Genomic DNA, 19,931 nt, shown 5'->3' with positions numbered 1-19,931 from the left:
ACCTTAGTACAAAGTAATGCCTTTGAGTATGGTGATTGGCTCAATTATTAATTTAAATGTGGTGACATACCTCTGGCAGATCAATGTCAACATTTCCATCCATCTCCCTGTGAGAAACAAATGCAAATCCAAGTTTTTATATGATTTTCTATGTGGAACATTATAAAAAACAACAACCAGAGACAGTGTACTGTGTACAATGTAAGTGTACCTCATGCCCAGTTCTTACATTATGGGGAAATAGTGGTTGTAGGTCCTTATACCTCCATTACACACTGTTTCAGTAATGTAAGAATGCAGAAAGCTGGGAGTGATGTAATGGGAATTACCGCTCACCCCCTCCAAGAGGTGGGCAGGGTTTGTGACCCAGTGTGGGGCTTCCTGGGACCAGGGTGCCACCCACCTTGGTCACAGGGTGGCTGTCGCCCCACCCCCATCCCAGTGGGCCAATGGGCTGCGGGCTGGGCGAGTGCAGGAATAAGGGCCAATGCTCCTCTGCCCAGACTCACAATTTTCTTTCTGAATGCACTGAAGTGCCTCCAGAGGAAGCGATCGTCTGTATACATTGGTTCATGTCCCAGGTTCTACAAATGCTAGCAACTTACTCTTTAAAAAAAGGAAGCTGGGGATTATGGCCCAATCACTAACCCACTCACAGACACATGAAGCTCCACTACAAACTTTTGGTAGGAGCTGGTTGCAAATGTAAACTTGAACTTGGAATTTTTCCATCAGATGGATGCAATACTTGGCGGTCGTACTTACTTCGCGACAGCTTTCTTCTCAGAAAAAATCCTCAGGCAGAAATCCGCCTCCTGGTGTGGCTCAAATGTGGTAGGGACAACAACGTAATCCCCAGGTGGCAGCGCAAATCGGTCAGAGACTTCCCTTAAGTTGATGTAGGTTTTGCTCCTGGCCTTGGATGCGTGGTAGCGGAAAAAATCCTTCGTCAACTGTTCGTCGTTACTGGGGCTCTGTGATTGGATTTCAGATTGACCCCATTATTCATCTGTTAGCTTGGCAGATATAACAGCGTAAGAACATAAGGAGAGCCTGTTGGACCAGGCCAATGGACCATCGAGGTCAGCATCCTGTTCTCCCTGCTGGCCAGCCAGATGCCTGTGGAGATGCCTGTCAGCAGGGCCTGAGTGCCAGAGCACTCTCCCCTCCAATGTTTGGAGCCCAAAGTCACACCCATTAGAATGCAAACTCCAGATTCCAACGCTGGTCTACTGCCCTTTCATTTCAGCCTCTGCCTTAGTGTATTGCCATACATTTATACAGCAAAACGAATATCAAGTGTGGGTCTTCAGTGTGTTGTACTAAGTGGATATATGCATGGGGAATAAGGTCAGCTTGTGTAAAGAGTTTCCCTCTCTTCTCTCCCTTAAGAACCCTCTAAACATGTTCTGGGGGTTCCCCCAACTCTCTAGGGCAGACTTGGGGGGGGGAGTGAGGAGAGGCATGGAAAGACCCACTGCAAGAGCATATCTCATTCCATGCACATGACGACTTAGCTGAATCCTGAACTATACAGTTCAAAGTTAAATAGGAGATGGCTACATATTGTATTATTATTATCTGTTGCGCCTTTACCCTGCCTTTCCTCCAGAGAGGAGCTCAAGGGGGCAAAAAGGCAGATTCCCTCCCCCCAATTTATTTCTGCCCTTCTTTTTGCAACAGCTGAAGTGTGCGGCTCTTAATGACCCAAAGGGATATGAACTTAACCTTCATACTATGAATTAACTTCATGCCGCATGAATCATCTTCTTCTGAATGGCCACTATACGCCATTCTTTTTCACAACCTGGAAAATTAAAGAAGGGAATGCTTTTCCTGTACCAGGGCAAAGAGCATTCACACAGCCAGGGTTTTTTGGAAAGCTCCCCACCCACATTTCTGAGGGGTTTCCTAGCTTGGTAGTGCAGTGCCAGTGCAGCAAGGAAAAAAGTGAGCACCTGCAGCTATCAAACACACAGGACTGATAGGGACTCAAGTTTAGCTTGCAGATAAAAATAAGAATCACTAAAAACAAGGAAAAAGCAATCATTAAAAAACAATGAAACATTGATAAAATTAAGAAACAAACACACAACATATAGTGATGAAGTGACTCAGCTGCAAGTCACATCAAAAGGTGAGGGGAAAGGCTCAGGGACTATCACCACATCAAAGATGTGTCTTGTGTCAGGTGTTCACCTTGGCCCTGCCCAGAGTGAACCATCACATTGCTGGAGAGGAAAATACCTCATAGATGGCATAACCTATGGTTAGCATTTCAGCTCCCTGCTTCCTGAGTTTACGGCGGTCTTTTTGCATTAGAGCGGCTATAAATGTGCATTCATTTTGACCATCATCTTTTTCTGTCAGCTGGAGCTTGATCTGTGGATTTGTCCAAAACGTTTCTGGAAATTAGAGAGAAAAAGAATGGAAAAACAAACTGAGTGAGAGAAAACGCATGTTCCCATTTTTCTGGTATGGAGAGGGAGAGGGAGAGGGAGAGGGAGAGAGAGAGAGCACATTCAAAGCTATGGCTGTATATTAAAATCAGTATGTTTATGTTTAGTCACAAAAGCATATTTCAACATTGCCATGTCTGCTTCAAGCACATTGTTATAAAATATGCTGGAAATATGCACAGCAATGTTAATCTGGAAAATGCCATTAATTATTCACAATTCCCTCCTCTGAAAGAACCTAATGATAAAATATCTTCCCTTGATAAAATAGATCAGTTATTTTCACTACCACTAGGGCATCACTTGGACTATTAAGAAGAGCTCATCCCTCCTGCCTTTCATGAAGACCAGCAGTGGAGCCTGCAGACACTGTCTGTGTACTGTGGACTAGCATCTTGATGAACCCACCATATCTCTTTCCAAACAATCTACAAAGGCTTGGAACTGACAGCTCCCCTCTGAGTTGAGTCAAAAGTTGTGAATCTGAAAATCAATGAGTCATCAATGGGCAGTAGTGGCGGTTGTGGTAGGGCAGAGCGCTCTCTCAACACCGCCATTACTGCTACTTGCCTGTGTGGTGGTGATGGTGGCGAGACCAGGGTTGTGCACCAGTAAGATCACCATTACCCAGTCAAGCAGTCCCACAAATGCACCCAGCCTCACTACTGCCCTGTCACATGCCCTGCTGCTGTCAACAGGGGAATTCCAAGGAAGGAAACGCAAATCGTTGGCTCAGCTTAGCTTTGACAAGCTGTAGCCTCTTAATAATGATGATGTCAAATAGAAACAGTGGCATCAAAAGCCCCATAAGTATTTATGGAGCTGAGCAGTTATTTAAGCTTATGAGGAGTTGGGCCTCACTGTTCAAACAATGATGAAGAAGTATGGTCTGATGAAGAAGCAAGGTCTTCCCACGGAGAAGAAAAATGTGGCAAGAAATTTCAGATGCACACCTATGAAGTTTCTGCAGCCTCCAGCAGTGGCCCCCCTGACCCAGCTGCCTTGGTGAACTATCACCTCCCATTTATGTGCTGCATTATCCTCAAGGGCATCAGGCGTCAGGTTGCAGATCTCAACTTTGTCGAAATGAGACTGGAAATCATCAAACTTCATCCTATATAAGAGAAGAAAGAGAGATCACACTATGAAGGACTGTGAAGGATATCAACATGCTAAAGATCACATGCTCAGGGCAGGGGCTTGTAAGCGTGTCTCTGCTTCCCCTCATGTGTTTGTTGAGATGTGAGGAAGACCAAGTAACCACGAAAAAGGCACCCTGGTTTGCTCTTGCTTTAATGCAGTTATCATTTGAATCAGCATATTCACTTACCAGAACTCTCCATCATCTAGGGCTGTCTGATACAAACGTTTTTTCTCAGATGGGCTGACGGAACGCCATTCAGGAGAACTTGAAGAGAAGGAGATAGCCGTCAGCCTGCTGGAACTCACAGAGTACTGTGCATGTCAAACTCTCGGGCATGTTTACACCATACATTCAAGGTGCATTTCAAGTGCATGACTTCCCCCAAAGGATCCTGGGAACTGTAGTTCCCGCCCTCAGGGAGCAACAGTTCCCAGCAACCTTAAACTACAATAAATGTGCTTTGAATGAGCACATGTAGCTGAGGAGATTTCACCCCTCCCATATCCAAGAATCTGCTGATGTTCTCTGCTGATTCTCCAGAGAGGAGGGGGTGGTTTCTGCTCTCTACTTATTCTGCTCCAGCCTCACATCAAAGAGAGAGAGAGAGACTGAGTGTTAGAGAGAGATCGTGTGTATAGATAAGGTTGCTGCTAAGAGCAGCTGCAGACACTCAGTGCAGTTCAGCATTTTCGTTTAGACCTCATTTAGCTCTGTACATAGTTGTGTATTATAGTTGTAGATAGAATAAAGAAGATATTCTACAGAGCTGCTCTCCGAGTCGTTTATGCTCTGCTATACTCTGCTATACTCTGCTGTGCGACAACTGTCTTCTTGTGGAAGTGAATCCGGTGCTCACAACTCTAAGCTGTGAGTCCACAGCACTTTGACCTGTTCCTGTGCAGAAGGTGGTCTCTGGAAGTGCTCCCCAGCTCGCCTAGCCCAGTCGGGGCTGAGTGGATGAGTCCAGTTGGTGGCACTGGCTCAAGGGCGATGCTGACAGTAGCAAGCCCTTTTGAAAGAGGCATCTTTAGGGTGGGTGGCTCCAGCTTGGCTAGACAGATCCACTGAGTAGGTTGAGCTCTCAACTTTTCCCATTTTTTAAGGGAAATTCCCTTATTCCAAATAGGATTCCTAGCAAGAAAAGGGAAAAGTTGACAGCTATGGCTCTCAGAGAAGGACCTGATCCTTACCTTTTGCTCTGGCTGGCAGGGGCTTGGATGCAGCAGGGAATCTGTCACTCCGCACCTCTCAGCCCTTACTTAGGATTGCTTTGTCCATCAGTATTAATGCTGAAGCTATTTCCTGACCTTGGCCGTTCACTCGTGGATATTTTATCACACCAGTGATGTTTAGCCATTGCATATTCCGCTTCAGTGCCTGTACTTTACTGTGTCATCCAAAATGTCAGCTGCTAAATAATGGGTGATATCAATGAAATCAATTGAATTAGGTAAATGCACTCCATTTATTCCAGTGGGTATTCTGAGAATGGCTTATCATCCCATGAGCGTGTTGTGTTTTCAGTAACTGTTCCCCCACCCCGTCTGCAGAACTTGTGTATGTTAAAAGTTCTTGGAACAGTGAATATACTAACTTGTCACTCCAAGGGCCATTCCATTCCACTTGACCCCATGGGTTCCTAACTCGAATGAGCTTCACCTTCCGGCCTTGGTAGTCCACCTAGTGAGAATGAAGGCAAGAAAGAGAAAGAATACAGAACAGCTTTCCAGTGCAAAAAGAAAAGAAAAAGACTCACATGCTTAATCCAAGGACAGCCAGGATGATGCCCTGCACATATGGTTAGACTACAACTCCCATCATCCATTGGCCTTGCTGGCCCAGGCTGATGGGAACTGTAGTCCGAAAACATTCTAGAGCATACCCTGGCTACCTTGACTTAATATAGCAACAACAAATACAACAACAACAACAACAACAACAACAACAAATTCCTTGTACCCCTCCTATGTGACTGGGTTGCCCCAACCACTTTGGGCAGCTTCCAACAAAATATAAAGGAACACAACAAAACTTCAAACATTAAAAGCTTCCCGAACTAAGATGTTCAACTGAATTTAGTAGGATTATAAAGCAGAGTGGGAAACCCCAAGCTGGATGCAGCCTTCAAGGCCCTCATTTCTGGCAGCCAGAACTATCCTCAGACAACATCCCTGTCCTCAGAGCACACTGCTTACTAGCTCAGCTTTGTACACAGAGTGTTTTTTATTCAGCTAGAATATGTACTTGAACTCTAATTGTTATTTTTGCTTATCTGGATGGAAGACAGAGATGGATTTGTGTAAGCGTAAAAATTAGCCTACTGTACAAAGGCGAAATGTGCATCTGTTATTCTATCAACCGTTGCCTCTGCCCTGCTCATCATTGGCAAGTGGCCCCTGGAAGGGAATGTGGCCTCCAGGATGAAAAAGGTTCCCCAGCATCTATTATACAGTATCTATTTTGAGAATTTTAGCCTATGGAGAATCTAATCATCCACATTCATTCTGACATCTTAAACTAAGAAGCAGTTTTTTATTTAAAATGCTCAGTAACTCAATTAATCTGGATGACATTCTCTTCACAAAGCAAATCACCAAGCCCCTGGTACTTTAGACCTGGACATAAAGTTGGGTCTCTTTTTTGGGAGAGATTCCCAATAATGGGCATGAACTGCCCACTCTGTGTGAAGCCAACAAAAACAATGCAGGGGGGGCCGGCCGCACGGGGCGCAACATCTGGGGGGGGGCGCGCTTGCCGCCTCCGGAGTCGCCGAAGAGCCTCGGGCGCAGGCTGTAGCAGAGCCCCATGTCTCGCAGAACCGACGAGCTGTGCGCGCGTCCGGGCTGAAGGCGTCCGGCAGGCAGCGGCTCTCAGCGCTCGCCGCGGTCCCCGCGCGTCAGGGGCGCGCCAGGCAGCCCCTCCTCACAGCCCCGCCGCCGCCGCCGCTGCTGCTGCAGCTGCTGGGCCATGTTGCATTTTCCTCGCCTCTCTGCCCTCCTCCTCCTCCGGGCAAGCGGCGTCGTTTGGGTGGCAGCGCCAGCAGCAACTCGCCTCAGATCACCTGACACGGACCCGCCGCCGCCGCCGTGGCTACCTTACTGTAAATACCCCAGCCCAGGCAGCAGCAAGAAGAAGCTGGCAGTGGTGGCAGGTTAGTGGTTAGGGGCGCAAATTACTTGCCTTGCCCCGGGTTAGGGGGCGCAAATTACTTGCCTTGCTCCGGGTGCTGACAACCCTTGCTACGCCGCTGACTCCTCCCCTTTAAATAAAAATAGGTTCCGTCCTCTTCACAGCAAGAAAAACCACAACAGAAAAGCCACTTACCTCATCAATACCAGTTACTGAATAGGCATGACCTTTTATAAGTCCGTAGGGTGTACGAGCTTCTGACTCAGCTGCACTGCTGGTCTAAGGCATGGAAATATAGGTTTAGAAAGCTGGTTAATCGACAATGCAAGTAAGACCTCAAATCATTTCCCAAACACTTGGGGGCGTTGATAGATCCCCAGAAGAGGTCTCTGGTGTGGTGTAGGGGCTAGCATGTTGGGCTGGGCTGTGGGAGATCTAAATCCCTGTTCCGCTATGAACCAATCTTGCCCAGGTTGCTAGCTCTCACCTAACTTACCTTACAGGATTCATGTGAGGCCAAAGTAGTCCTCTGAGCTCCTTGAGAGCAGAATCCAAATGCAACACATTGCGGATGAGTACTGTGAATGGCTTCAAATATAGATGGGGTTAAGAAGACGGACTAGCATAGAAGAGTTAGCTATGAATGGTGTATGGGGCTTAGGCTGCAACTGTGTGGATGCTTACTTAGAAGAAAGTCTCACTGAAATCTGCAGAATTTCTGAGCAGCCACTGGTTACTGCTGCTCTTTCTCAAATTTAGATTTTAGTAAGTGCAATTAACTAACTAACTAACTAACTAACTAACTAACTAACTATATATGATAAAGGTAAAGGTAAAGGGGAGATGAGCGCCATAACCCCAGAGTTGGTCACGACTGGACCTAATGGTCAGGGGCCCCTTTACCTTTATCATATATAGTTAGTTAGTTAGCACAGTATAGTTAGTTAGTTAGCACAGCTTCCGGGTCATGTGGCCAGCATGACTAAGCCGCTTCTGGCGAACCTGGAGCGGTACCTATTTATCTACTTGCACTGATGTGCTTTCGAACTGCTAGGTTGGCAGGAGCTGGGATCAAGCAACAGGAGCTCACCCCGTCGCGGGGATTCGAACCGCCAACCTTCTGATTGGCAAGTCCTAGGCTCTGTGGTTTAACCCACAGCGCCACCCCGTCGCTTAAGGGTTGTCACATGGAAGTTCGAGCAAGCTTGTTTTCTGCTGCTCTGAAGGCTAGGACCTGAACCAATGGATCCAAGTTACACAAAACAGGATCCAAGTTCCAACTAAACAATAGGAAGAACTTTCTGGCAGTTTGTTTGACAGAGTTTTTTGACAGTGGAACAGACTCTCTCGGGATGTGGTGGACTCTCCTTCCTTGAAGGTTTTAAAGCAGAGATTGGATGCCCATCTGTCATGGGAACTTAATTTGAGATTCCTGCATTGCAGGGGCTTGGACTAGATGATCCTCAGAGTCCTTTCCAGATCTACAATTCTATTATTCTGTATATCATATTCCATCCCTATTATGCATCAGGGAACTCAGTACTTTGGAGAAATTGTTCATTCAGAGCAACGAAACAGATCTACACAGATAAAACCCCTGGAACTCAGCTTTATCATTTTACTTACATCAATAGAACAGCCCACCATTGAACCTCTTTTCAGAGCTTTTTTTAAGATGTCATAGAAATTTTCTGGAGCTTTTTTAACTTCAAACATTTCTCCAACTCCTCCTGTGAAATCTTCCATTGCTTCAATTGTGCTTCCCCCTTTTAAAGCTTCATAACTTCCATTCAACCTGACAGCAACCAGAAAAAACAAACACACACATATATACACAACTTATCATCATCATTATCATCATTATCATTATTTATTAAATTGGTTAGTTGCTTTATATTGTCCAGGGCAACCCAAAATGACTTACAACCAAAGAAACGGACAAACAACCCCCCCCCCCACATATAAACATTAAAACCAAGAGGGAAAAGAAATACATTTAAAACATCACACCAACTTCTAAAATGCCACTTATAGCTAAAGGCCAAAGACCTGATTATAGAGGAAAGGTTTTGTTTGGTGCCTAAAGATATGTAACGAAGGTGCAGGTAAGCCTCCCTGGGGAGAGAATTCCACAAACTGGGAGCCACCGCAGAAAAGGCCCATTTTGGTGTTGCCACCCTCTGGACCTCTCTTGGAGGAAGCCCATGAAGAAGGGCCTCAGATGATGAATGTTTGACGAAGAACTTCTCCAAGTCCCTTGGATAATAGGGGTGGAATTCATACTATATACCACTTCAATTGCTGCATTACTGATTGGGATAATCCAGTGCTTTTTTCTGGGGGATACGCACGTGTCAGGGGTTCAGGAGCAGAAGCACAGGGAAGAGGGGAGATGGAGAGCGAAGGGGAAGAATCTGAGGGCAGCGTAGGAGAAGATGACAGTGGCCCGAGAGATTCCATGAGCCTCTCCAGCGAATCGGAAGATTCACAGAAGGGGGCGCCGGTGGCCAGGGCAAGGGGGGTCCCAAGGGGGACACCCCAGAAGCAAGGGGCCAGCGGGGACTCCCAGAGCAGCAGTTGGAAATCAGGACCAGCTTCCCCACCAGAGCACAGTGGGGGGGAAGAGTCACAGGTATCGGGAGTAGCGTCTCCCCCAGCAGGGAGAGGAGAGGAGTCAGGGCTGATCACGCCTCCATCGGAGAGTCAGACAACGGAGGGGAGGTCAGATCCGGCCAGTATCCTGGAAGAGGGAAGCAGTGACAGAAGTAGTGTAACGGTCAGGAGGAAGGTCACTGGGTTGGCGCGAGAGGCAAGTTCAAATGTACAGGAGCGTGGGACAGCAGAGAATGAGGATTGGGAACCGGGTCCTAAAGCCCGCCGGAGGCAGGGGGAGGAGCTAAGCGACTCAGCGTCTGAGGAGTCCAGAAAGGGCAATGCCCCAGTGGGCAGGAGGACCCAGAGGAGAAGAGAGCAGCGGAAAAGGTGGAGCAGGGCTAGGATCTTAAACTGGTGTCAGAGGGGAGGAGATTCAGACGGGACTTCGCCGATCTAGGGTTTAAGACGTAGGGCTGCGCGCTGCGGCTTTGAAATGGAAATTGAACTTCAATAAAGACTTTTGTACATTATGACAGCCTAGCGTTGGTCCTCTGTGAGCTGGGACCTAGAGGCAGCTCTGACAGCAGGGGTACATATACCCCTAAACATTTTGTGAATCTTTGTACTTTTGTCCCTTTACTGTATTTATTTTTCCCGATTCGAACTATAAAATGATGATTTGCTTGAGTCAAAATGAGAGTACTCCTAAACATTTTTATTTTTTATTTTTTTTTTTAAATAATTTTTATTGCATTTTTCACAAAAAAGAACAAAAAAGCAAATTTTCACAAACATTACAAAAAGAAAAATTTTCACAAACATTACAAAAGAAAAGAAAACATAGACAAAAAAAAGAAGAGAAAAAAGGAGATTTTAACATAAAAAAACAAAAAAAAACCCCCTCACTTTCCAATTATAACCTTCAAAACCTTATTTTCCTTACTTCCACCCGCCTCCCGATCTTGTATTCTATGTAATAATTAGTTCAGCAAGCTCAATCTTTGTTCATTTTGATTCTTGATCCCTCCCTCTGTGCTCTTATTTAACTCAGTCACTAGAACCCCTTCTTTCCTTTTCAATGTCCTCAACATTCAAAGATTTTACAGTGTTTTTGTAGATAAACTTTAAACTTCTTCCAGTCCTCTTCCACCTGCTCTTCTCCTTGATCTCGAATTCTGCCGGTCATTTCAGCCAGTTCCATATAGTCTATTACTTGCATCTGCCATTCTTCCAGAGTGGGTAGATCTTGTGTCTTCCAATACTTTGCGATGAGTATTCTTGCTGCTGCTGTAGCGTACATAAAGAAAGTTCTATCCTTCTTTGGCACCAATTGGCCGACCATGCCCAGAAGAAAGGCCTCTGGTTTCTTCAAGAAGGTATACTTAAATACCTTTTTCAGTTCATTATATATCATCTCCCAGAAAGCCTTGATCCTTGGGCACGTCCACCAAAGGTGAAAGAATGTCCCTTCAGTTTCTTTGCATTTCCAACATTTATTATCGGGCAAATGGTAGATTTTTGCAAGTTTGACTGGGGTCATGTACCACCTATATATCATTTTCATAATATTCTCTCTTAAGGCATTACATGCCGTGAATTTCATACCGGTGGTCCACAACTGTTCCCAGTCAACAAACATAATGTTATGACCAACGTCTTGTGCCCATTTTATCATAGCAGATTTTACCGTTTCATCCTCAGTATTCCACTTCAACAGCAAGTTATACATTCTCGACAATATCTTAGCATTGGGTTCTAACAATTCTGTTTCCAACTTTGATTTTTCCACCTGGAAACCAATTTTCCTGTCCAAATGATAGGCCTCTCTTATTTGAAAATAATGTAACCAATCTCGCACCTTATCCTTAAGTTTCTCATAGCTTTGCAATTTCATTTTATCTCCCTCCTGCTCCAGAATTTCCCAATATTTTGGCCAGTTAGATTCCATATTAAGCTTTTTTAAGGCCTTTGCTTCCATAGGTGAGAGCCACCTAGGGGTTTTATTTTCCAATAAATCTTTGTATTTCATCCAGACATTGAACAATGCTTTCCTGACAATATGGTTTTTAAATGTCTTGTACACTTTAGCCTTACCGTACCACAAGTATGCATGCCACCCAAAAACGTTATCATATCCTTCCAAATCCAAAATATCCGTGTTTTCAAGAAGTAGCCAATCCTTCAGCCAGCAAAAAGCTGCTGCTTCATAATATAACTTGAAGTCCGGCAGGGCAAACCCCCCTCTTTCCTTTGCGTCAGTAAGAATTTTGTATTTTATTCTGGGCTTTTTGCCCTGCCAGACAAATCTAGAAATTTCTTTTTGCCACTTCTCAAAACAGTCCATTTTGTCAATGATTTGTAGCGTCTGAAACAAAAACAACATTCTTGGCAATACATTCATTTTGATAACAGCAATTCTACCCAGTAAGGAAAGTTTCAAGTTTGTCCAAATTTCAAGATCTTTTTTCACTTCTGACCAACACTTCTCATAATTATCTTTAAATAAATTTACATTCTTCGAAGTCAAGTTCACCCCTAGATATTTCACTTTTTTCACCAATATTAAACCTGTTTCTTCCTGAAACCTTTCCTTCTCTACTGCTGTCAAATTTTTCTCTAAAACCATAGTTTTTGATTTATTCAATTTAAAACCTGCCACCCGACCAAATTCTTGTATTATTTCCAGTGCTCTTTTAGAACTAGGGATTGGCTCCTGTAGCGTCAGTACTAGGTCATCTGCATAGGCTTTAAGTTTATAGTGTTTAACTCCGACCTGTATACCCTGAATCTGTTGGTCCCTTCTAATCATATTCAGCAAGACCTCCAGGACTGAAATAAAAAGCAAAGGGGAAATTGGGCAGCCTTGTCGTGTCCCTTTCTCTATCTTAACTTCTTCCGTTACTGCATTATTCACTATTAATTTCGCCTTCTGTTCTGAGTAAATCGCGCCTATACCGTTTCCAAACCTTTCTCCAACCCCCATCCCTTGCAAATTTTTCCTCATAAAGCTCCACGAAATATTGTCAAAGGCTTTCTCCGCATCAATAAATATTAAAACAGCTTTTGTATTTATATTAACTTGTAGCTTTTCTAAAATGTCAATTAAGTTTCTCGTGTTATTTGACAATTGTCTGCCTGGGAGAAAGCCAGCTTGGTCTTTATGAATCATTGTTGCTAAAACTTTTTTCAATCTTCTAGCTAAAATATCAGCAAAAATTTTATAATCCACATTAAGTAGGGATATGGGGCGGTAGTTCTTTAGTTGTGTCTTTTCTATCTCATTTTTCGGTATAAGCGTGATGTAAGCTTCTTTCCACGACTCCGGCGCTCTTTTCCCCTCCATAATTTCATTGCCAACCTCCATTAAAGGTTGAATTAAGTAATCTTTCATGTCTTTGTAGTATTTGGAGGTTAGCCCATCCGGGCCTGGAGACTTGCCTAGTTGCAGGTTCTTAATGGCACCTTCAACCTCCTGTTCAGAAATTTTGTCGTTCAGTATTAATTTATTCTCTTGAGAAATTTTTTGTAATCCATTTGTTTCCAAAAATTTCTCGATTTTGATCTCATTCTGTGGCCCTTGTGAATACAGTTGTTTAAAGTATCTCTGGAAGCAGTCTTGCATCTCCCGTGGGTTTTGTATATTTCGTCCATTTACTTCAAGATTGGTAACAGTATTTAATTTCTGTCTTTTCTTCAGCTGCCAAGCTAGCAGCTTTCCACACTTATTGGCCGATTCGAAGGTTTTTTGTCTCATTTGTTTAATTTTCCATTCTATATCCTGGTTAACCATTTTCAAATATTGTGCCTGATGTAATTTAATTTCTCGTAGAATGTCCTGTGACTTAGGTTTAGTCCTTAATCTCTTCTCGCCTTCTCTAATTTTCTCTAAAATCTTTTCTTTCTTCTCCTCTTGAAGTTTCCTCTTTATAGCATTTTGCTGGATCAAAAACCCCCTCATTACGGCTTTACTTGCATCCCAGATTACTCTTTTCTCCACGGTAGTCTTCAAATTTATCTCAAAGTAGTCTTTTAGTGTTTTTTGGGCCTTTTTCACAATTTCAGAGTCTCTAAACAAGGTGTCATTCATTCTCCATCTAAAGGAACCAGTGGGTGTTAGTTTCATATCCATCTTCACTGGGTTATGGTCGGAGCAGATTTTGGGGCAGATTTCCACCTTTCGAATCTTGGGTGCCATCCCTCTTGTAATCCAAATTTGGTCTATTCTAGTCCAGGTCAAATTGGCTTCAGAGAAGAAGGTCCCCTCTCTACCTAGGGGATTTTTAGTTCTCCAAATATCAATCAAGTCCATATTGTCTGTCAATTCAAAAAAGGTCTTTGGTAGTCTTCCATCTTTTGTGACTACTTGTCTTTCAGATTTATCCATATATGTCGAGACAACGCCATTCATATCTCCCATCAAAATGATATTTCGATCTATAAAGTCCATTAACGTCTCATGCAGTTTCTTATAAAACTCTGATTTCCCCTCATTAGGTGCATAGACTCCAATTATTACTAATTTCTCTCCTTGGAATTGTATTTCAATTGCCACAAATCGTCCATGTTCATCTTTAAGGAGAAACTTTGGTGATAATTTCTCTTTTGCGTAGATCACAACTCCTCTTTTTTTTACTTTGTCTGATGAAATAAAGTCTTGGCCTAACTTTTTATTTATCAATTATTTCCTTTGGAGTCTTGTTATATGTGTTTCTTGTAGGCAAATTAGGTCCAGTTGTTCCTTTTTCAGAATATGAAAAATCCTCTTCCTTTTGCTGGGGGAGTTCAAACCTCGAACATTCCAAGTTAACATCTGCAGAGACATGTTGTTGTTATTCTGATGTTCCACCAGTTGCTCCTAGAAGTTGCTCTTGGTTTGTCGGCGGTATCTCTTTCCGTTGGTCCAGTCCCAAGTGAGTTCTTCCTAAGTCAGGTGGTCCCAGTCCTAATATTTCCGAGTCTTTTGTTCTGGCCTCTCTTTGTAATTCTTCTCCAAAATTTCTCAGAAAACTCTCTTTATCTTCCTCTGATCTTATCTTAATTTTCTTTCCTTTAAATGTAAACGAGAGGCCTTGTGGGAATTCCCACCTGAACAAAATTCCGTTTCTTTTTAGCAGGTCCACCAAATTTCCGTAATTGGTTCTAAGATCAAGCAGGTATTTCGGGATATCTTTAAAAATCTCAATTCTCACCCCTTGGATATCGAGTGCTTTCTGGTAGTGTAGACTCAGTATTTTATCTCTTTCCTCTTTTGTCCTTAGAGCAATCAAGCAGTCTCTCGGCCTATTTTTCCTCTTAACCCTTCCCAATCGAAAAGCACTCACTATCTTAAATTCTTCTTTCTCTGGATCCAGGTCCCAGCACTCCTCAAATTCCGATGTCAACAGTTCTATCAAGTCTCCTTCTTCTATTTCTGGGACCGATCTAATTCTCAAGTTGGTCTGTTTCTCTTTAAGTTCAATCAAAGAGAATTGTACCTTGTATTCATCCAATTTTTTATTTATTGGTGGTATCTTTTGTTCTACTGCCAATACCCTCTCTTTGGCTTCCTCCGCTGTCTTCTTTGTCTCCTTAGACTCCTGCACCAGTCTGTCAATCGCCTGGGTGTTAGAATTCACATTCGTCCCCAAATCGTTTACTTTTTGCCCCAGGTCCTTAATAGTTGAAGTATTTTGATCAATCTTAGCTGTCAAATTTTGCAGAGCCGATAAAATCTTGTCTAATGTTGCAGAATCCGATCCTGTTCCTTTTGATTCTTCCCTTTCTGTGGCTTGTGGGACAGAGAGTCCTGCTGATGATGTTCTTCTATGCTGGAGTTGCTGCTGTGCCTGCAGCTGCTGCTGTTGTTTAATTTTTGCTCTTGTTGATACTTTATCTGGAGGCTGTAACTTGTCTGGTTGTTTCTCTTCCATTGCTTGCCTCTAGAAATCAAGGTCACTCACACAATTCCCAAGCTTCCTTCTTAGCTATAAACAATAGCAGCTGCAGTGGAAAATCCCCAGCTATAACACACAGTTCCTCTAGGGGAGCAGAATACCAGGTTGTTTCTTCAATAATTGTTAAACAGTAACTTCATCAGCTCCCCAGTTATCTTTCCAATTTGTTGCAAGAGTAAAAGAGTAAAAAAGTTATAAATTTGGAGGCTCCCTTGATTGTTACCAGTCCTTCTAAACATTCAGTAGCAAAAGTTACAATGTCCATAAACAGTACTTTCACAGTAGCCTTGCATTTATTTAAGACAGACCGGCAGATCAGTGTTAAAAGTAAAGTGGTGGATTTTTTGTCCCCCCTTCCCTACTTGGGGGGGGGGGTTCTTTTGCTCTGACAGTGAAATTTAGCTCTTTATATAAAACAAGTCAGTGGTTCAAAGTTCCCTTGTCCCTTGCTTTTATTCTATTTACAGGATCGGCAAAGCGGACTTCCTGTTTGCACTTTGCCGATTTCAGGTCCGAATTTTAGATTCAAGTTCAAAGTCCCGATCAAAGTTTCTAGTTTCAAGTTCAAATTCAAAATCAAAATCAAAGTCCAATACTTGGTCTTAACTTTGATCTTTCCAAGTTCCCAATTCTTACTCACGGATAGCTGTTTTAATCCGATGTTTCACAGGAAAAAGGCCAGCGCTCTCCGGTAACTGCTATGCAGCTTCACTCCGCAGAAGTAGCGATCGGCTCCAGCACAGCGCTACACCCCCGCTCCGCTCCGGAGCTCTTTTCAGGGCTCCTTTGACAGTTCGGGGGGGCGCAAAGCGTGCCCGCTGAGCCCCACGGCCCCAGGCTTCACCCGCCTGTGGGTTTTTTGAGGGTCCTCCGCTTCGCTGTAGCGGTGGACCCGATTTCTGCGGAGCTTCCCCCTCCGTTTCAGAGGGTATCCGCCATTACCGATGGCGCCGCCTCCGGAAGTCCCTCCTAAACATTTTTAAGGGGGGGGGGGAGCACTGGGAATTATCCCCTACTAGGAAAGTCTCTTAGACAAGCCTTACAGAAATCAACGATTGCTTCCAAAGCATTTCCAAGTTCTTGTACATGCCCAATATATTTTGAAAGGTTTCTGCAGCAGAGTATATTGCAGCAGAGTATATTCCTAGTATATTGTGCCTTGATGCAATCACCCATTAGCTAGGACAGCATGGTGTGCTGGCTGGAGTTGATGGAAGTTGTAGTCTGAAACAATATCTGAAAAGCACAGTGTTGGCCATTTCTGAACTAGGTGAATGAACTATGGCTGGTGTATATGGTAAATCAAAAGGCACACCACTGCAGCTACTTATAGTACAGCTGTTACATACCACACATTTAAAGGACATTACATTTCTTCAAAGAACCTTGGGAACTGTGGTTTAATTAAGGATGCTGAAAACTGTAGCATTATCGGAGGTAAGCTATGATTCCCTGGGTTATTTGGAGGTGAATTTACTGCATATCTCCCCCCCCCCCCATTTTAAGGTTATTACCATGATTCTGTTATTAACATTCTTTAGATCCTTAGCAGTGGTAGTAGACCTTATGACACAGAGAGCTAAAATAGCAGGCCTCAATATCTGATTTCACAATCAAATTTCACAGACCACACAGATTACAGTGTGAGAGAAGAGTGCAGATAGCAATGAGGTGCAGGTGGTGGAAGCCAAGGAAACCATGAACAGTACCTAGATCACATAACCCACATGGCTTACTTGGCATAAGCTTTTTCCAACAATGCACTCCAGAATTCATTGTGATCAGCTGAGTGTAGAAAAACCAGCCGGTCTTTGAAAGTGGGCAATCGGTCATCAACGACAATATCCAGCCACTCATTGTGTTGCCAAAACTGTTTGGTAAAGGTAAACAGAATAATTTGATAAGGTGAAATAATATGCAGCACAGTAATTTGTACTTCTTTCAGTAGCAAAAAAAACACCCCAGCAACAAAACCCACTTAATTTTCTTGGAGCAGTCAAATGGCAAGTCTTGACTAACGGAGCAATCAAAACTCTCCCCCTCAGTCCAGTGGGGCTACACAGAGTGGTGGGGGCACTGTTGCACATGGCAGTCTGGGTGGAAGGTGGACAAAGAGCAGGAGCTGGTACAGTGATTGGCCCAAACCGGGCTCGATGCCATCGCACAGAGGTAGTGGGGGTGGCTTGGACATTTGGACATGTATGACAAGAGTTCTCTTACCTGAAAATGAAATATTCCAGCATAGCCTGGTCCAAAATCCTGATCGAGTGGCACTACTCTGGCTAATGTGCTTTCATTAAGAGTAAGAGATGCTATAGCTGCCAGTAGCCAACAGTCACCTGGAAATAAAATAGAACAAAGCACTGATTCCTCTTGTCATCTGGTTCCAATTAACAGGAATTCTTTAGAATTCACATCTACAAAGTGGAGGTCAAAGCTCCCCGTTAAATTATTCCCATTAAACCTTTATTGCTTAGCTATTAAATTTCCCAATGCTTTTTCTTATGGTTGCACATCAGTGTGGCATTATTTTGAACAGCACTCCAGTTTATCTAGATATTTTCTTTTAAAATTGGTTGTATGGTATATAGGCAGTGGGTTTTCCCCTAGAGGTACTCAAGGGTATGCAGTACCAGCACCTTTTTTACTCAAAGAAAAGCACTAGGTATAGGGAATCAAATATGTAAGGTGAGCTGTCCTGCCCAGGAATCATATTTGATGCATGGTAGAGGTTTTGTGCTGTACATACAAATGCATGATGGATTCCACTATGTTGGGTGAAAAAAGTCAGGCCTGAAATCTGCTCTCTGTATTTACCAGTAATCGTTGGTTGTGACTGTACACAAGTGAAGCAAAGGACCCACACAAATGATAAAGTAGAGCCAATGAACTTTAGTTGCGTGACCATATGCACGTCAACACTCGCGTTTCCATGCAAAAGGCAGCTACAATTTCAGTGGGAAAGAACACTCACCAAGTTCCCCTTGACAAATGTCTGTTCTTGTGGCGCCTCCAAGAATAAACTGTGGGTCTTTAACGATTTCCTTGAAGAATATTGGAAAAAAGGTAAGTGCTCTGAATGGAATATATTCTGCTGTGCATTGCTGCAACTGTGTGTATATTCTGCCCAATGACAGACCTGGAGCCTTGGGCAAACAGCAGACATTAAGATCTGCCAAGTCCTGTCCCTTATTAAATTGTGCATTGGAAGATTTATGGCTCCATAATGATATTATGGCATCGTTGTCAATATATGAAGATCCTGTGCTGCTGGTGTCTGACCCAAAAGAAAATGGAAAATTACTGCTGTTGATTTCCTGAATTATGAGACTTCACTAGGAATACCACAGGGCATATTAGCACTTGTGCGTAGGCACAGCAAGTGATTAAAGACTTTTATACCACATTTGGATATTTAATAGCTTTTAACAAAATATTTTTAGGCTCCTTTCAAGCCCAGACATTATCCCAGGGCAGCTTTCAAATCGGTCCACTTAAGAATCCAGAGCAGATTCTTTTAGGAGAGCCTCTGTTTGATATCTCCTCTCTTCTTCTCTCTGCTTACTCACCCAGCCATGAACAACCTGGAGTGGCTAGGATAGTGGTGTGCTTTGAATAGTAGAGTAAGGTGCTCAGTGGCCAACAAGACTGGAGGATTTTCCATTGCTCTCAGAGGGAATTTCACAGAAAAATACAACGGCCTACAGTGTTTATGTTATGTATTCAGTGGTCTGTGTTTGCCTGAGCTTGAGTCTGAACTAAGGATTCTGAGCTCCTGTATTCTGATTCGATACATGATGTCCAATCACAGAACACTTTAGGATTTGGGCCTCTGCCATTGGCCCTTGAACTCTGAGTCGTGATTTGCAGCTTGGAAGTTTAGACAGCCAATCACTTTGGGAGTGGGAGTGGCCCAGGCCTTCAAGAATGTATATAAGCAGTTGCTTTGCCCCGTTGTCCAGTTCTGTTAGTTCATTAAAGGTTCTTGCTGTTATTGCTGTGTCTTGCCTCAAGGGAAACTATACTTCAGTTTACTTCGGAGGACTGGGCTTTTTTGGGTCTATTCATCCATCCTCCTCATCAATCACGCCACTCCTAGCATCAGCTGCTTTCAAGGCAAGCAGTTACCCTGGGTTGCCAATGTCTGCTTTTAAAAATAAGCTAAAAAGAGAGGAAGGCATACTTTTCTATCTAAAAGGGACCATACATGATGATAAATACACATGTACTAATAAAATTACTTTACAGGTCACAATGGATGCAGAGAGATTCTGGAGTCCAGGGCTCAAATTAAGCCTCAGACAAACATAGGTTGTGGGAAGGGAGCCAATGCAGGAACGTGCTTGTGGAGCAGAACCTTCCTCCCCAGCGGGGGAGACAAAGGTCGACCATGTCTACACAGTGGGCAAGATGGATAAAGGTGGCAGCCAAGGCAATTAATGGAGGCTGCAAGCTTTACACAGGCTACTGGTAGTTTAAAAATTGAATGGAGCCAGAGGCTGGCATTTTTAATCCCCCAGAGCATTTCCCTGCTTCAAAGGAAATGTCAGAGAGCAGGTGACCTGGCTGGCTGCATTCCTGCTGCTCAATGCCCAACTGGGGGAGAACATTACTTAGGCCGGTGTGTCATGATTATAGAGAACAAAAGGCAAGTCAAACCAGCCCAGTCAT

At 43.6% G+C, this 19,931-nt stretch overlaps 1 protein-coding gene across 1 annotated transcript in view; it reads right to left on the bottom strand.

Annotated features, from left to right (window-relative positions):
- The window catches only part of CAPN9 (calpain 9), a 31,733-nt gene that overhangs the window by 7,589 nt on the left and 4,213 nt on the right, over positions 1 to 19,931 (bottom strand). The window contains exons 2-12 of the mRNA XM_079971343.1: positions 18,235 to 18,304; positions 17,481 to 17,599; positions 16,997 to 17,130; positions 8,359 to 8,527; positions 6,928 to 7,011; positions 5,198 to 5,283; positions 3,790 to 3,867; positions 3,413 to 3,573; positions 2,248 to 2,405; positions 766 to 974; positions 71 to 107 (exon numbers count right to left, since the gene is read on the bottom strand). Of these exons, the coding sequence (XP_079827469.1) occupies positions 71 to 107; positions 766 to 974; positions 2,248 to 2,405; positions 3,413 to 3,573; positions 3,790 to 3,867; positions 5,198 to 5,283; positions 6,928 to 7,011; positions 8,359 to 8,527; positions 16,997 to 17,130; positions 17,481 to 17,599; positions 18,235 to 18,304 (1,305 nt within the window). The remainder of the gene's footprint in view (positions 1 to 70; positions 108 to 765; positions 975 to 2,247; positions 2,406 to 3,412; positions 3,574 to 3,789; positions 3,868 to 5,197; positions 5,284 to 6,927; positions 7,012 to 8,358; positions 8,528 to 16,996; positions 17,131 to 17,480; positions 17,600 to 18,234; positions 18,305 to 19,931) is intronic.

This window comes from Podarcis cretensis (genome assembly GCF_951804945.1).
Source record: "Podarcis cretensis genome assembly, chromosome: 3".
Taxonomy (NCBI): domain Eukaryota; kingdom Metazoa; phylum Chordata; class Lepidosauria; order Squamata; family Lacertidae; genus Podarcis; species Podarcis cretensis.
Note: the sequence above shows the minus strand (reverse complement) of the source record. Positions and strands in the feature narration are given on the sequence as shown.